Genomic DNA, 15,095 nt, shown 5'->3' with positions numbered 1-15,095 from the left:
TAAAGGTATGGGGAACATATTGGGGGGAGGTCAGCGGGGAGGGGCAAGGGGGAAAAGGGCGGGAGATGGTACAGGAATTTAGAAGCATAGCAGGAGGGAGTGGAGTGGATAGGAAGATGTTGAGAAGAACTATATGCACAACCAATGGGCATGGACTAAATGGGGGGGCACCTGGAGAGTGGGGGATCACTGGGTGGAGGGGAACAAAGGGAAAATAAATTGGGACAACTGTAACAGCATAATCAATAAAACATATTTAAAAAAAAAGAAAGCCCCCTGTTAAGTGTAAAATGCCCTGAAAATTGTTGTTATTTTGGTAGAGGTGCACTTTGGGGAAGGGCCTCTTATTTACCACACATAATCTGAACTACAGTTGCTTGCTTTCAAACACAGGCCACTTAATCCTGCCTGCTATCACAATAGGACCTTACTCTAGATTGGACTATAAATTATTAATGGTTGGTGTTGTTGCTACTAATTTAGCTACAGTTCTGTGGAATTGCTTGAGGGGGTAAGAAAAGAATTTTCATAAAACTTGAATCCTCAGTCATCAATTTTAAAAAAGCTTACTCTAAAAAGAGTGTACTTAAAGAAAAAGGTGTCTTACATCTAGGCTAAAGAATAATCAGGCCATCAGTTAAGAGGTCTCTCTTCTCTCAGTTCAGATAGATCTATTATCCAGTTGGTTTCAAATTCATAATACTAATCAATTTTTAATTTACAATATCTTGTATGGCTAAGACAGCTCACTATATATTTTATCACTTCTGAAGGACACTTATAGTACTCTTTAATTCATTCAAAAATTTTACTGAATGCCCAAGATACTAGACAGAGAGCTAGACACCATGTAGACACGGTTCCTGTCCTCTGGGAGCTTACAGACTAGTATGGCACAAAAAGTAATTTGTACAAGGGAGTTGTGTAGAAAATGAAGAGAGGGAGTAAGTACCATGAGATCAAAAAGGTATAGGTTTCACATGGCCCCACCACGAGAAGGCGTCACAGTGGAGGTAGGATTTCAATAAAAAGAGAGAGTTTCTTAGGTTTTTCACAGGTAGAATATATTTCGGGAAGATGATACAACATGAGGACAAAGAAATACAAAGAAAAAGTTCTAGGCATATTTGATTAGGGGTGTTTTCTGGTGAAAAACAGAGAAGCTTAGTTGGAAAAATGGTTTAAGAGGAAAAAGGTGGAACACAAGGCAGGAAAGGTAGCTTGGAGCCAGAAGGAAGACACCACTAACTCTTGATCAACGAAGGATACAGCAAAATTGAGCAGTCTGAGGCTCTTCTTTGGTAGTGCGCAAGGTGAAAGCAAGAAGACTCCACCTGTCCAAGAGTGAGATTAAACAGGGCCTGAACTACAGTTGTAGCTCTGGGAATAAATTAAACATAAATACAAAATAGAATGGGAAGGAAAATTTAAATAACTTCATCACTAATGGGAAGCAAGGAATTCAAAATTACTCTGAGGTGCAACAGAGCTAGAAAAATCTGAAGCAGGAGCTGATCTGGGAACTGCAGAATGGGAGAGGGTGAAAATAACAAAATGTTCTGGAACAGTCTTTGGACGGCTAAAGAAATCTAAGTGAGTTTGAATTATGCAGTAGTCTATCACAACATGAACATCGATTTTTTTTTTTTTACTAGATAATAAAATGATCCTCAAAGTTTCTCTGACCTTTGTCCTTTGATCCTGAAAGAAATCACTGCAGTGTTTTAGCAAGGAAACCAGCACCGTGTTCTCATCATACTTGATTAAGAAGTAAGGTAGGGCTGGGACTCCTTCAGCTTGACAAAGATCATCATATGCACACTCAAGGGCTTGAATCTGAAAATAGGAAACATTGAGTTATTCTCCAGATAATTACATATCTGGTTCAGAGCTAAAAATTAACATAAAATAAAAAGTAATTTCAAGCCAGAGGACTGTAAATGACTGAAAATGACTGATCACACCCCGTTACTCTTTTGCAGCAAATGAACATAAAAGTGCCCCAAACAATACCACCTCACTTTTACATGACATTTTTCACGGGCATGGTGGTGTGTCTTAGGACATAATGGAACATTTTATGGTACAACACGGTGGTTGCCTAAGATATGAACCACAAGGGTTGAGAGAGGTAACCAAACATTATTTCTCTTCTGGGATAACCAAGCATGAATCTATCATTGATTAATTTTATGAACATTTCCATAATCTTTAACAGCTTTATTGAGACATACTCACCAAACAACTGACCCAGTTACAGTGCACAACTAAACGCTGTTTTTAGCATGTTCACAGGATTAGGCAACCACAACCACAATGATTTGAGAACACTTTTGCTTTCTCTAAAAGAAACCTCACACCCATCAGCAGTCAATCTACATGCATAATCCTGTCCCTCAACTTATATTTCTCCTTGAGAAATTTGTTCCACAAAACCACAATCTTCAATTTTTCTTAGTAAACAAACTTATTTTTTAATCGGTAAGGGCTGCTCCCTGGCTTCAGATTTCAGGATTTTAGCGACTGATGTGCTTCATGAATTCAAATTATCTTGCCACTCAATTTTTGCATCAACCAATTCTTTGGTTTAGGGTCTGTCTTCTACAAGCCTGATTATTGTTGTTGCTCTTCTTGAGACCACCTCTAGCAACCTACTATATTTCTTAAACTGCAAAGACTAGCTCTACATGTGCTATTCTTAATGTAGAAGTTCTGCAACTTGGCTTGAGGGAAAGAGAATGTCTTCTGTTGGTTTCAAAGACTCTCATCTCAAAGTATATTGCCTTATGATCCCCCCACCTCAAAAGTGAACATCACATTTTAGCAAATTCTTACAGTCTTTTAAAAATGTCCCTATAATTCCTCCCTACTGGCTTAGAATTTTACCAAATGTCATAAAAAACCTGGAAAGGTATTGCTTACTACATCTTCAAAATGATTTGACAAACATTTTGTAAATAAATCTGCTCCTAGTACCATCTTTGGAAGACTCCACAGTGACCACCTCTTCATTCAGATAAATGCCTATTTATCTTTAATACATACTAGATAAACTAAGCTTCATGTTAAACTCAGTTGTACCTGCATTTTGCTTTATTTGTTGATACCTGTTTTGGTGAAAACCTTTGATCCAAGCCCACTGGCCCCTGAATGAGGGGTATACTCTCTGGAAGGCAGAGAGCAGGGGAGCAAAACCAATAGTAGAAGTGGTACTTCTTCAGATCCTGAAAGAAAGAATATAATATAGGATATCAGAATAGCACTAATGACTAAACTGAAATGCATCTATTAATGTAACTTCCCATAGCCATGTAAAACAGAAAAACTGATGCACACAAGATATGACCAGTCTGTCAGAAATTCTCATCTCCAACAGAACTCATGACAGATACTGAATTTCTGTCATTATTCCAGAACACGGCCACACACCACACACTATTATATCACAATAAACATAATATACATTTTTTGGCCGCGTACTAACAGAAAGTGTTAAGTAAATAATTGACATCATTGTTTAATACATAAAACCACCCTGGAGGTAAATGTTATCATCCCACTTTATAGACAAAAAACTAAAGCTTACAGAGGGGTGAAGAACTTGAACAAAACAAATATATCAGGTTGGTGCAAAAGTAATGTCCAACTCTTTTACAAGAAAGTTTTAGATAGTATTTATTAAATTTGTGCCTCTTCTTATAATTTTTGATGTCACAATGACTAATTTATACCTTATTTTTTTCAGAATATCAAAGTATTGTTTCATAATCACCTGCAATATTTGCACCCATGTTGGTCCCATCTAAAGACCACATTAGAAATGTTTTTCTCGGACTTCCGGCCAAGATGGAGGCTTAGACGGACACGCTAGGTCTCCCTCTACAACTAGAGAGGAATACAACTACTTCAAAACAAAGGATAACTAGAAATTCCAGAAAATAAAACTACACGGAAGCCCAACATATGAAGTTATAAACCAGCGATGCCATTTGGGCAGGTAAGAGTTAAAGAGGGCAGTGTTGTTTGCGGTCGCACCTGGGACAGCGGCGGGGCGGCGAAAAATCCCGGCGGCAGTCAAGCCCCTGGCAGTGCACGACCCCAGCGCTGGGGAAAGCAGCCACCGCATCGCCTTGAACAGTGAGGCCCAGGGGGGCGGGAGGACCGATCCCGGTCTCCTAGCTGAATAACTGTGTGAATCCATCTTGGACCCCCGCCCCCAAAGAAAGCACCACAGGGCTGCGAAATAGGTCGCGGACAGGCGCCGGTCGCTGAATTGTGACGCGTACACAGGCACTGCCCCGGACAGCCGGCCCAAGAAAACAAAACGCATCTGTCAAAATGAGGCAGACAACTATAGAAATCCCGGTGGCACAGCTCACCAGGCAACAGATAGAGAACCTGACAGATGAACAGATAAGAAACCTGTCAGAGGCTCAGTTCTGGGCCATTGTTATCAGATGGCTTACAGAATTCACAAAAGAGCAGGAAAAAGATAAGAAAGAAGCGAAAAACATTCATAACGAAAGGAACAAAACCACATACGAGACAGATGGTGAGGAAAATAAATCCAGAGTTCATTTCAACAAACTGGAATATGGAGAAGGAACAAGCAGTCAACCAATGCAGAGAGAGGAAATGGCAAGCAACAATGAGAGGATCAGAAACCTCTGGGACAGCTATAAAAGGCCCAACATAAGAATCATTGGTTTGCCAGAGAGTGAGGAAGATGAACTAGAACTTGAAAAATTGAGTGAAAATATAATAAAGGAGAACTTCCCAGACTTGGGGAAGGGAATAGACTTGCAGGTCCAGGAAGCAAGGAGAGTTCCCAAGAGACTGGACCCAGGGAGAACCACTCCAAGACACATTATAATCAAAATGTCAAAAATTAAAGATAAAGAGAGAATCTTAAAAGCAGCAAGAGAGAAGAAAAGAATTATGTACAAAGGGGTCCCAATTAGACTATCAGCTGACTTCTCAAGGGAGACCCTACAGGCAAGAAGAGACTGGCAAGAAATATTCAAAGTAATGAAAATCCAAAACCTACAACCACGAATACTCTATCCAGCGAAATTGTCATTCAGAATAGAAGGACAGAGAAAGTGTTTCCAGGACAAAATAAAACTGAAAGAGTTCATTAGATCCAAACCACTGTTATATGAGATGTTAAAGGGACTGGTTTAAAAAACAGAAGCTAGGGAGATGAAACAAAGGCAAACTAAACAGGCAACGAGAGTGGAAAAGGAACTGTGGGTACGGGAAGCATATTGGGGGGAGGTCAACAGGGAGGGGGAGTGGGGAGAGGGAGGGAGATGATATAGGAATTGGGGATCATGGTAGGAGGGAATGGAATAGACGGAGAGAGGTTGGGGGGAATTGTATGCACAACTAATGGACATAATCTAAAAGGGGGGGACAACTGGAGGGAGGGGGGCCACCAGGTGGAGGGGAGCAGAGGGAAGGGAAATTGGCACAAATGTAATATTTTAATCAATAAAACACATTAAATCTGAAAAAAATAAAATAAAATTATAACATTTCTATTTGAAAAAAAAAAAGAAATGTTTTTCTCTATGAGTTTCATAAAGGTGCCAATGCAAGTACAGCAGCAAAGTCTATTCAGAGCACTTACGAGGACAATGCAGTGACTGAAAGAAGTTGCAGGAGTGGGGATTTCAGTCTGAAAAATGAGCCAAAAGAGGGTCTTCCAGAAAAACTTGATTCCAAAGTGTTGGAAGCTGTTGTCACAGAAAACCCCACCATTACCTCTAGGGAACTTGCAGAACGATTTAACGTAGCCCATACAACAGTGCTACGCCAACTGAAAAGGATCGTAAAGGACTCAATAGTTGGAAAATGGGTTGCACATGAACTGTCTCCAGAGAATCTGCAACAGCGTGTTGCTTGTTGTGAATCATTGCTTTCGAGACACCTTCAGGCACCATTTTTAGGTAGGCTTGTTACAGGTGCTGAGAAGTGGATCCTTTACCATGACGTTAAATGCCGCCGATCGTGGATCAGTTGAGGAGAAGAAGAGTTCAACAACCAAGAGGAGGACTTTATCCAAAGAAGATCGTGCTGAGTGTATGGTGGGGAATGGAAGGAATTGTCCATTATGAACCGTGAGACAACAATCAAACAATTACTACTAATCTTTACTGTGAACAACTTCGTTGTTTGAAAGCAGCTTTGAACCAAAAGCGACCCTCCTTAGTCAACAGAAAGGGTGTCATCTTCCATCACGATAATGTTTGTCCTCACACAGCTTGACTCATCAAAAATATCTTGAAAGAGCTTGGTTGGGAAATATTGCTTCATCCTCCATATTCTCCTGACCTTGCTCCTTCTGATTATTACTTGTTTCAGGGACTACGGAACCATTTTGATGGTCTTAGATTGACATCAAGAGAAGATGTTGAAAATGAGCTGGATTCGTATTTTGCTTCAAAGTCTAAAGAATTTTACAAGGGTGGCATTTATAAGCTAGTTGACAGATGAAATGAGGTTCTATAAAGCAAAGGAGGTTATGTTAACAAATAAATATTTTCATAATCATGGGCGTTTTCATTTTTAAAATAGACCTCGAAATCGGACATTATTTTTGCACCAACCTTAAGTTGTGACAGAGAGGGAATCAGAACTCTGCTTCCAAAACTTAATCTTTTGTTCATGATACCAAACACATTCAATGTTCCATCTGTGGAGACATGACCTGCAAACCCAGTTACCATTCTCTTTATAATTAAATTATATAAGCACATTATTAAAGAAGCTGCCTATTCACAAGTTATATGTGCTGAGATAATATAATATTGCTTTCAGAAATGCCTTACTGCCTTAGTGGTGAAATTCAAGTCAACAGCTATGAAGTACTTGCTATGTACAAGGCAAAACATTAGACACTGACAATAAGCAGATGAATAGAACCCAGTCCCAGCCCTTGGGCAGCTCACTTTCTGCAGGAAGCAGAGATAAAGTAAGTACTGTATGTGTCACAGCAGAGATTCTAAGAACTAAGGAGCTTCAATAATGGAAGAGATTACATCTTCCAGAGTGAGTCTGACTGTTCCTCCACCAGGGCAAGCAATTCAGGAGAAGGGCCATGAAGCTCTCCTAGATACTGTCCCACTCAGGTTGAATGCTCTTGCCTCTGAATTCTTGCAGCATTTGTGACCTAAATTGCTCACATAGGATCCCATAGTTACACAACTATTTGACAGCCTACTGCCAATCTGTCACCACTGACCACGATGCAGTTTATTCGGCTAATTAATATTCCTTCTTGAATCTTGCTACAAATAAAAAGTGGATGGTTGCTCCATAGCTTTTTTATTGAGATATAATTCACACACCATAAAATTTACGATGTTAAAATAAATAATTGAGTGGTTTATTTAGTATATTGACAAGGTCACACCACCATTACCACCAATTCTAGAACATTTTCATTACCCTTCCACAGAAAGAAAGAAATAACTAAAAACCATTAGCACAGAGATTTTCAACCTGTGTGCTGCAAGAATTTTTAAAACATGCAAAACCTGAGTATTTAGTTAGGGGCACTGACCTCTTTTCCCTTAGATTGTCGAATAAAATAACAACAGCCAACACAACAATAGCTGTCTGGTGTAAATGAATCAAAATTATACCTATTTTTCTGCCACATAAGAAAAAAAAGGTATTTTTTGGTGTGCTATAGAATTTTAGTAGTTAGTTTATGTGTGCCATGAGATGAAAAAGGTTGAAAATCGCTGCATTAACAGAAAATCCCCATTTCTTCCTCTCCCGATCCCCTGGAAACCACTAATCTATTTTGTGTCTCTGGATTTGCTTTTCTGGACTTTTTATATAAATTAAGTCATACGAGATGACTTTTCAAAATATAAACTTATATATAAATATGGGTCCAGATGAGAAAGTCTAGTAATTACAGTTTCTGCCTTTTTAATTTTGCCACTAATTGACCAACTAGGAATAAATTCTCTTTTGACAACAGCAAAACAAAATGCAAAACTGAAATTAATGAAGTGTCTGTTCCTTTAAGTCCTAAAAAGAGCAGAAAGAAAAAAAAGCAAAAACACCTCCAGAGATTATTCTCTCTTTTTTGTACTTAAATGATTTGTTATAGCTGATCTTTAGTAAAAGGTTAAACAATTCAAGATGAAGGACTTCACAATTTCTAAGCTTTATCAGGTGATCCTCAAAAGTATAAAGGTTTGACTTTCTCAGGATTCTTTTCAGGATACAAAAGGCCTTAATTAAATTAAACATAAAGACCTTTGTGCCTGAAGATTTTAAAAGAAAGACTTTTAAAGGCAGGCTAAGAATGCTCAGTAAAAGGCCAACAGGCCAACACACATACTGACTCTGGGAAATGCCTTAAAACTTTAAGAGTTAATGTTATTTTTTTTCTCTTTAAGTGCATATTGTTGATTAGATTCCACTAACTAGAATTCTTGTTATAGAAAATATATTGATGTTAGAGTAACAAAACCAGAAATCTTAACCAGCACTATTTATATCTATTCTAGTAGCAAACCTAAAAAATTACTCAGTTTTACAGACAAATTATGAATGCCAAATTGTACCTAGTAATCCCAGGAAGAATTTAAAATTTTTCTATCCCTCCAGTATTACATATAATACAATATGACTTGTTAGAAAATGTGCTCTTTTTAGATAGCCACCCTTTGGTATGGCCTCCAGTCTGATTCTTATCATCCTCTCAGTAAATCGAGAGGCGCATTCAAAAGAAATGGAAGATTAATTTGTTAGGGAGGGAGAAAAGCAAGACTTATAATGTGGCTAAATAAATAAATAAACAAAAGAAAAATGTGAGAAAGAGGATTGCCATCCAAAGCTGATGAAGCTGTAGTAAAATATCACACTTAATACACATATACCAACATCAATATTTTTATAAGCCACCTCCAAAGAATTTATTCTAAAGGAATAAAATGAACAATGGGGAAAAAATCAGTGTGGCCACTGTTCTTCACTGCAGCAATTTTTTTAAACAGTATTAAAAACAACCTAGTCATACAAGATTCTATAGAATAAATACTTGACAGAATATTATGTAGTCAAGCTTTATTATAGAAGAAAAATTAGTTTTATATGTAGATATATACAAATATACACACATATAAAACATACAGCATTTTATTGAACTTTGCTTTATTGTGCTTCACAGACGTTACAATTTTTACAAATTGAAGACAAGACCCTGTACCAGCAAAAAGATTATGACTCGTTTATTATAGAACCAAACCTGCAATATTTCCAAGGTATATCTGTGTATATATATATGTATAATACACATACATGTGTGTATGTATATGTGTAGCTGGTATCTCTACAATCAACCCTTAGCACTTACCCTATCCTTACCCTATCACTGAGACCAGTTTCTTTCCCTTACTTCCTAGGCAGCAGATGTTACACTAATGTGATTTCTTTTCCTCTTCAAAGCTGTCCTCAATGTTCCTTATACTTAGATCTCACTTATATTAAACATATTTTGTTCTTTAAAGAAAAAAAAATATTGTGGGCAAGCAATGTAGCGTCATCTCCTCTAGTCTAGAGATCCTTAGGGATGGCTGGGGTCCCTGAGATACCACCTTTTCCTTACATCAATGGAGTGTATTTTAAAAAGTCATTAGCAACACCAAAGCACTACTCCCTGAATCTGACTCTACTGTGTCCTGAATGACAAGAGTTTGATGAATGTGCTATATAAACTACGCATTTATTACCAGTAGTATGACTATACCAGTACAATTACTAAGAATATATTAATTTTGCATTGGTAATAAGGACCAACACTATTGGGCCACTAACCAAATGAACATTTATTTAACAGCCATGACTTGAATGACACAGGGTAAAAGCTTCAAGGAGAAGAGAGCAGGCTGTTCTATTGGCACCCTGGGCTTGGCCAGGGCATCTGAGCAATCTAAGTGCGACACAGAGTCTACTTACTTACCGCAAAAGTCAAAAGGAGGAATTTGTTGAGGAGAACAGGGTTTTCAAGAGCAGCACCTGATTTTATGGATTCCCATATCTGCCAGAAGAAAAAAAAATGTGTCAAAGTAGGTGATCAGGCATCTCTGAGCTTCTCACACCTGAGTGAAGCCCAGGGCTATACCGCACCAAATCCCTCTTTCCGATAGGCCTGGCATAACTTAACACAGGCAATGAAGTGGGTCATTATCTCACTCTTCCCACTTCCCACTCCTCTCCACCAGCCACACTCTCCTAACAGACTGAGGAAAGTGAGAGAACACAGAGGCCCCCACATATAAGTGGAAGAGGGAAATAAGCAAAGAGAAGTTCCTGCTATCGAAATAATAACCATGGAGGAGCTGGACCACTGAAGATCAGGCAGGCCCTAGCTTCTGATAGGCTGAGGGTGGGGAGACTGTGGGGAAAGGCTGAGCCCCAGGCAGGAGTGAGGATTCCTATGGGTAGCAATCTGCTTTTTCCATGATGGATTAAGACCTGACCCAACTTTGGAGATGGCCTTTTAAGGGTGCAACCAAAGCAGGAGCCCAGGAGCAGTTAAGCAGCAGGCCAAGGAGAACAACCATCATCACTGGAGTAATGTGCTATATCCATCGAGAGGGACATAAGGGATACCTTCTTCAAGACCAAAGGTGGGAATCTTTCTTCTCTGACCATGGCACCCACATAAATAAAACTCTTCTGTTTTTTAAGACTAGTGTGAAGACCACTCGATTAAGTGGGTTAGAGGGGATTGGAATAAATTGTTCCTCCATTTCAACTCCTCACACTAACTCAGATGTGAAGAAGCAAAGGAAAGACATTCCAGGCAAAAAGAACACCATGTCCCAAAGAAAGAGGGAGAAAAAAGAATTAGGCGAAGAAAGGAATGAGAAGGGATTTCCTGTGACCTGGTCAGAGAAGGTGAGGGCAAGAGCGACAGGACAGAAAGGCCACAGAGGCCAGGCTACGAGGGGTCTTATAAATCCGATGGACTAGTTTAGATTTAGCCCAGAAGATACTTGCGAGACTACACAATCATCTCCAACAGCTCTATGATGCTTAGGACCAGAAATCCTCTTCCAAGGACACAAAGAACAGAGAACCCAAATGCATTCAGACATAGAAACAGAACTCCTAGACAGAGGTCAAGCTGTTTCAAAATGTTATAGCTGGAGATAAGCAGCAAAGCTTTTCACACACTGCCCCATATTCTGGCCTAAACCCAGGTGAGAGTCTCAGTGTCTTCTCCCTGACCTGCCCTCCAACCAGAAACCAACTATCTTTGAGTACCAACTACATACTAGTTTCTGTGACACACAGATTTCTGCAACTGATGTAAAACACCATGCCTTCAGGACCACGGAAAATACAACAAATACATTATGTTTTCCCAGCTAACCTCATTTGCTGCTTGTTCCAAAAGTAGCTTCTTATCTGCAGCCTTGAAAGCCTCGAGAGTGTTGGTGTTATATAGTGTTCCAACAGCCGGGCAGCAATGGGCTGGGGTGGGAGCACTCCTGGATACGAGAGAAACATGGTTAAGCAGACACAGCTGGGTCTCAGAGAGCCAGGGAGTGACAGACAAACCAGCCCAACAGTGAAAGTCAGAGGACAGTGCTCTGCAGGGGCAAATAGGAGATCAAGTGCACAGTTCTTTGGGGAAAAAAATAAAACAGACACTGCATCTCCCAAAAGCCTCTATAGTCCCCTACCCTAATCTCTCAGCATGGTGCTCTTGCATTGCCCCCAAAAATGTTCTTTCTCTATTTTTTATACTTTCTCATCTTTAATCTGAAAGGGAAACATGACTTATTAAGATTCTACTGTGCCAAGAACGGTACAAGATTTGAGGTCTTCTAACAGCTTGTTCTCGCATTTAAGGTTTAAGTAACTTGCCTAAGGTCATATAAGAATAAGCAGAGCTGTAATCTAAAATCAGAACTATAACAGTTAACTCCAAGGTGGTGTGCCGCCACTCCTCACCAGGCTTCAGGGCCCTGTTCCAAACCCTCTTCTGTCTCTGATAATGGTTTAGACATAATATTTTAGAGTGTTTTCAAGACAGACGGTCACATCCACCCACCTGGAGGACAGTAAGCTCCTTGAGGGCAGGGAACATGTCCCACAACTGAGCCCAATCCAAACAGGCTCTCTTAAGCTGTTGAGCAAACCCCTGGTGTGCGTCTGAGTCACACAGACAAAATGTGTTACACCTGGGCTACCTGCAAATCCATCACACCATATACACTGTACAATGCCCTGGAAGGCCTCCGAGTCTAATCCAAGTCAAGAGAGGGAAAGATGAGTTGATTCTGAACACAAACTCAGATGTGGAGAAATCTGGTCTCTTCTCTAAAATGTTTAACTGTGTTTCAGTGGTTACAGGTGCTAAATTAAAAGTCATCTCATTAGCAGCCTAATACTGTTGTCATTTAACAACTACTGTGGAAGGAAGGAATTTTTATTTATTGCACTGATGGTAGCTGTGTTTAAGAGACCCAGTGTCTCTTCATTCAAAGTCTGTAAAATCAGATTTGGGGGCTTCAAGAAGAGATTTAAGCCTAGAACAGACGTGAAGGGGTGCAATGAGTGACAAAGATTCTCCCAGAAGCTGACTGCATGGCTCAAATGCCAAGTCCCAGGGGTGAAGTAACTTTCAATGGTCAGATAAGTCAGCAGCAAACCTAGGTTGTCACCACTCCACTCCAACATAAGAATATTTCCATCTAAGTGAAACAAGGCCATCAAAGATAGTCTTGATGAGAAAATGATATCACAAAGGGGCACGATTAAGCCTAGAGGGCAGAAGAAGGAAGTGGAGCAATTGGTAAACTAGGCCTTCTACATTCAAACAGCTTTATGAAATTACTGCTGGAACAGGATGCTGAAACAGAAGGAAGGAGGCTAGGATATAACTTGGATACAAGCACAAGAGGAGGAAAGTACCCTCCTTTTAAATTTCTCCAGAAGTCCTGGGTGTGTAAAAGCCACGCCAGAGCCCTATTCTGGGAGTGGAAGAAACCAATCATGAAAATTCAAGCATCTGCCTGGACAGCCACACCCATGACACATCAGCACTCAAAGAGAACAACAGGAAGTTTCAAAGGAGAAGCAATGTTCATGATTAAAGTTCTACCAGGAGAGATGACTAGAAAAACAAATTTACAAAGTGATAATGGGGGCAGTTCTGGTCAAAATGGAGGCACAGGTAAATGCACAACCACAGCAAAATTACAGCTAAACTATAGAACAACTATCACTCAGAACTGGCAGAAAGTCGAGCTGTATGGAAGTCCGATAACTAAGGAATTAAGACACCACATTAATCCAGACAGGTAGGAGGGATGGAGGGGTGGAGATGCAGAGACATGGAACAAGCTGGTCCCAAACACACGCGTGGTGGATATAAAAAGGAGGGTTATCTTGGGAGCAAAGGATCCCAGCCCCAAACCAGACCACCCAGCTCAGGGTTCCAGTTCCAGGAAGATAAGTCCCTATAACTTCTGGTGGTAAAAACCAGTGGAGGTTGGGTCAGCTGAAGACGCTGCGGGATTCTTAGGTCTCTCCTCTTAAAGGGCTTCGCTCCACACAAGGACTTACTCAGACTCACTCCCTCTAGGCTCCAGCCCCAAGGCAGCACCCTGAAGGGCACCAGTGGCATATGGGGAGTAACTGAAGTGTCTGGCATCAGGATGAGAGCTGGGGGACAGCTTCCTCCCAGATAGAACTTCAGACAACAGCCATTGTACCTTTTCCAAGCCCTCCCACACACAGAGCCACAGGGCAGCAGCACCACATCTGAATCTCTATCAACATGGCTCACACAATAGGTTCTGCCCTAATGATTACCTAAGGGTCTGCCCCATCCAACTTATGGGCCCACCCAAGCTGGTAACAGTGACTTTTCCATATGAAGGGCTGGGCTAGGTGCAGGCCTCAGACCTTCCTAAATCCGCTCAAACAAGCAACAGCTAAGCCCAGTACCCCCTCTTGCTCCCATACCTCTGGCTGAGTGACCTCAGGCCTTGCACTAGCAGAATCCATCTGCAGATTGCTTTATAGCTTACACCAAGGGCCCCCAGAGAGAACACAGTGGAGGCTGACCTTGGCCTGCACCACCTGGGAAACCCCAGAGCCTGTGCACCCAGTGGACAGATACAGACCATGTTGAAGCACCACCCAACCACCTCCACAAGCCATGGAGGGAGGTGGTTGCTGGCCAAGGGTCACAGCCACTCCTTGCAGCTGACTGGCCTGGGTAGATCCTTCCATTGACCCGCCAACAGTAATCAAAACTCAACGACAAGAGAAGGGTGTACTCAGCCCACACGGAGGGCGCACCTCGAGTACCCAGCTTGGGAGATAGGGTAGGCTGTGTCACTGGACCCTAGAGGAGACCTACTACATTAGGCCACACTACCAAGAGTCAAAGGAGCTCTACTTAATACATAGAAACAAACACAGCGAGGCTGCCAAAATGAGGAGACAAAGAAACATGGCCCAAATGAAAGAACAGATTAAAATTCCAGAAAAAAACCTAAAGAAAATGAAGATGAGAAATCTATTAGATGCAGAGTTCAAAACACTGGTTATAAGGATGCTCAGGGAACTCAGTGGGTACTTCAATAGCATAAAGATGATCCAATCAGAAATGAAGGAGACACTAATTGAAATAAAGAACAATTTCCATGGGATCAACAGCAGAGTGATGAAGCCAAAAATCAGATCAATGACTTGAAACATAAGGAAGAAAAAATCAACCAATGAGAACAAGAAGAAAAAAGAATCCAAAAAATGAAGAATAGTGTAAGCAGCCTCTGGGACGACTTCAAGTGTTCCAACATTCGCTTCATAGGGTTGCCAGAAGGAGAAGAGAAAGAGCAAGAAATAATAAATCTATTTGAAAAAATAATAAAAGAAAAATTCCCCAATTTGATGAAGGAAATAGATGTGCAAGTCCAGGAAGCACAGAGAGTCCCAAACAATATGGATGCAAAGAGACCCACTCCAAGACACATCATAATTAAAATGCCAAAGGTTAAAGATAAAGAGAGAATCTTAAATGCAGCAAGAAGAAAAGCAGATAATTA

At 40.6% G+C, this 15,095-nt stretch overlaps 1 protein-coding gene across 3 annotated transcripts in view; it reads right to left on the bottom strand.

Moving 5' to 3' along the window:
* Positions 1–15,095, bottom strand: part of ATG7 (autophagy related 7) — a 290,543-nt gene that overhangs the window by 239,433 nt on the left and 36,015 nt on the right. For all 3 annotated transcript variants that reach the window (XM_090284178.1, XM_090284180.1, XM_090284179.1), the window contains exons 4-7: positions 11,405–11,522; positions 9,986–10,063; positions 3,108–3,224; positions 1,687–1,836 (exon numbers count right to left, since the gene is read on the bottom strand). In XM_090284178.1, the coding sequence (XP_090140304.1) occupies positions 1,687–1,836; positions 3,108–3,224; positions 9,986–10,063; positions 11,405–11,522 (463 nt within the window). The remainder of the gene's footprint in view (positions 1–1,686; positions 1,837–3,107; positions 3,225–9,985; positions 10,064–11,404; positions 11,523–15,095) is intronic.

This window comes from Furipterus horrens, unplaced genomic scaffold (assembly GCF_987537825.1).
Source record: "Furipterus horrens unplaced genomic scaffold, mFurHor1.1.pri manual_scaffold_7, whole genome shotgun sequence".
Lineage (NCBI taxonomy): Eukaryota > Metazoa > Chordata > Mammalia > Chiroptera > Furipteridae > Furipterus > Furipterus horrens.
Note: the sequence above shows the minus strand (reverse complement) of the source record. Positions and strands in the feature narration are given on the sequence as shown.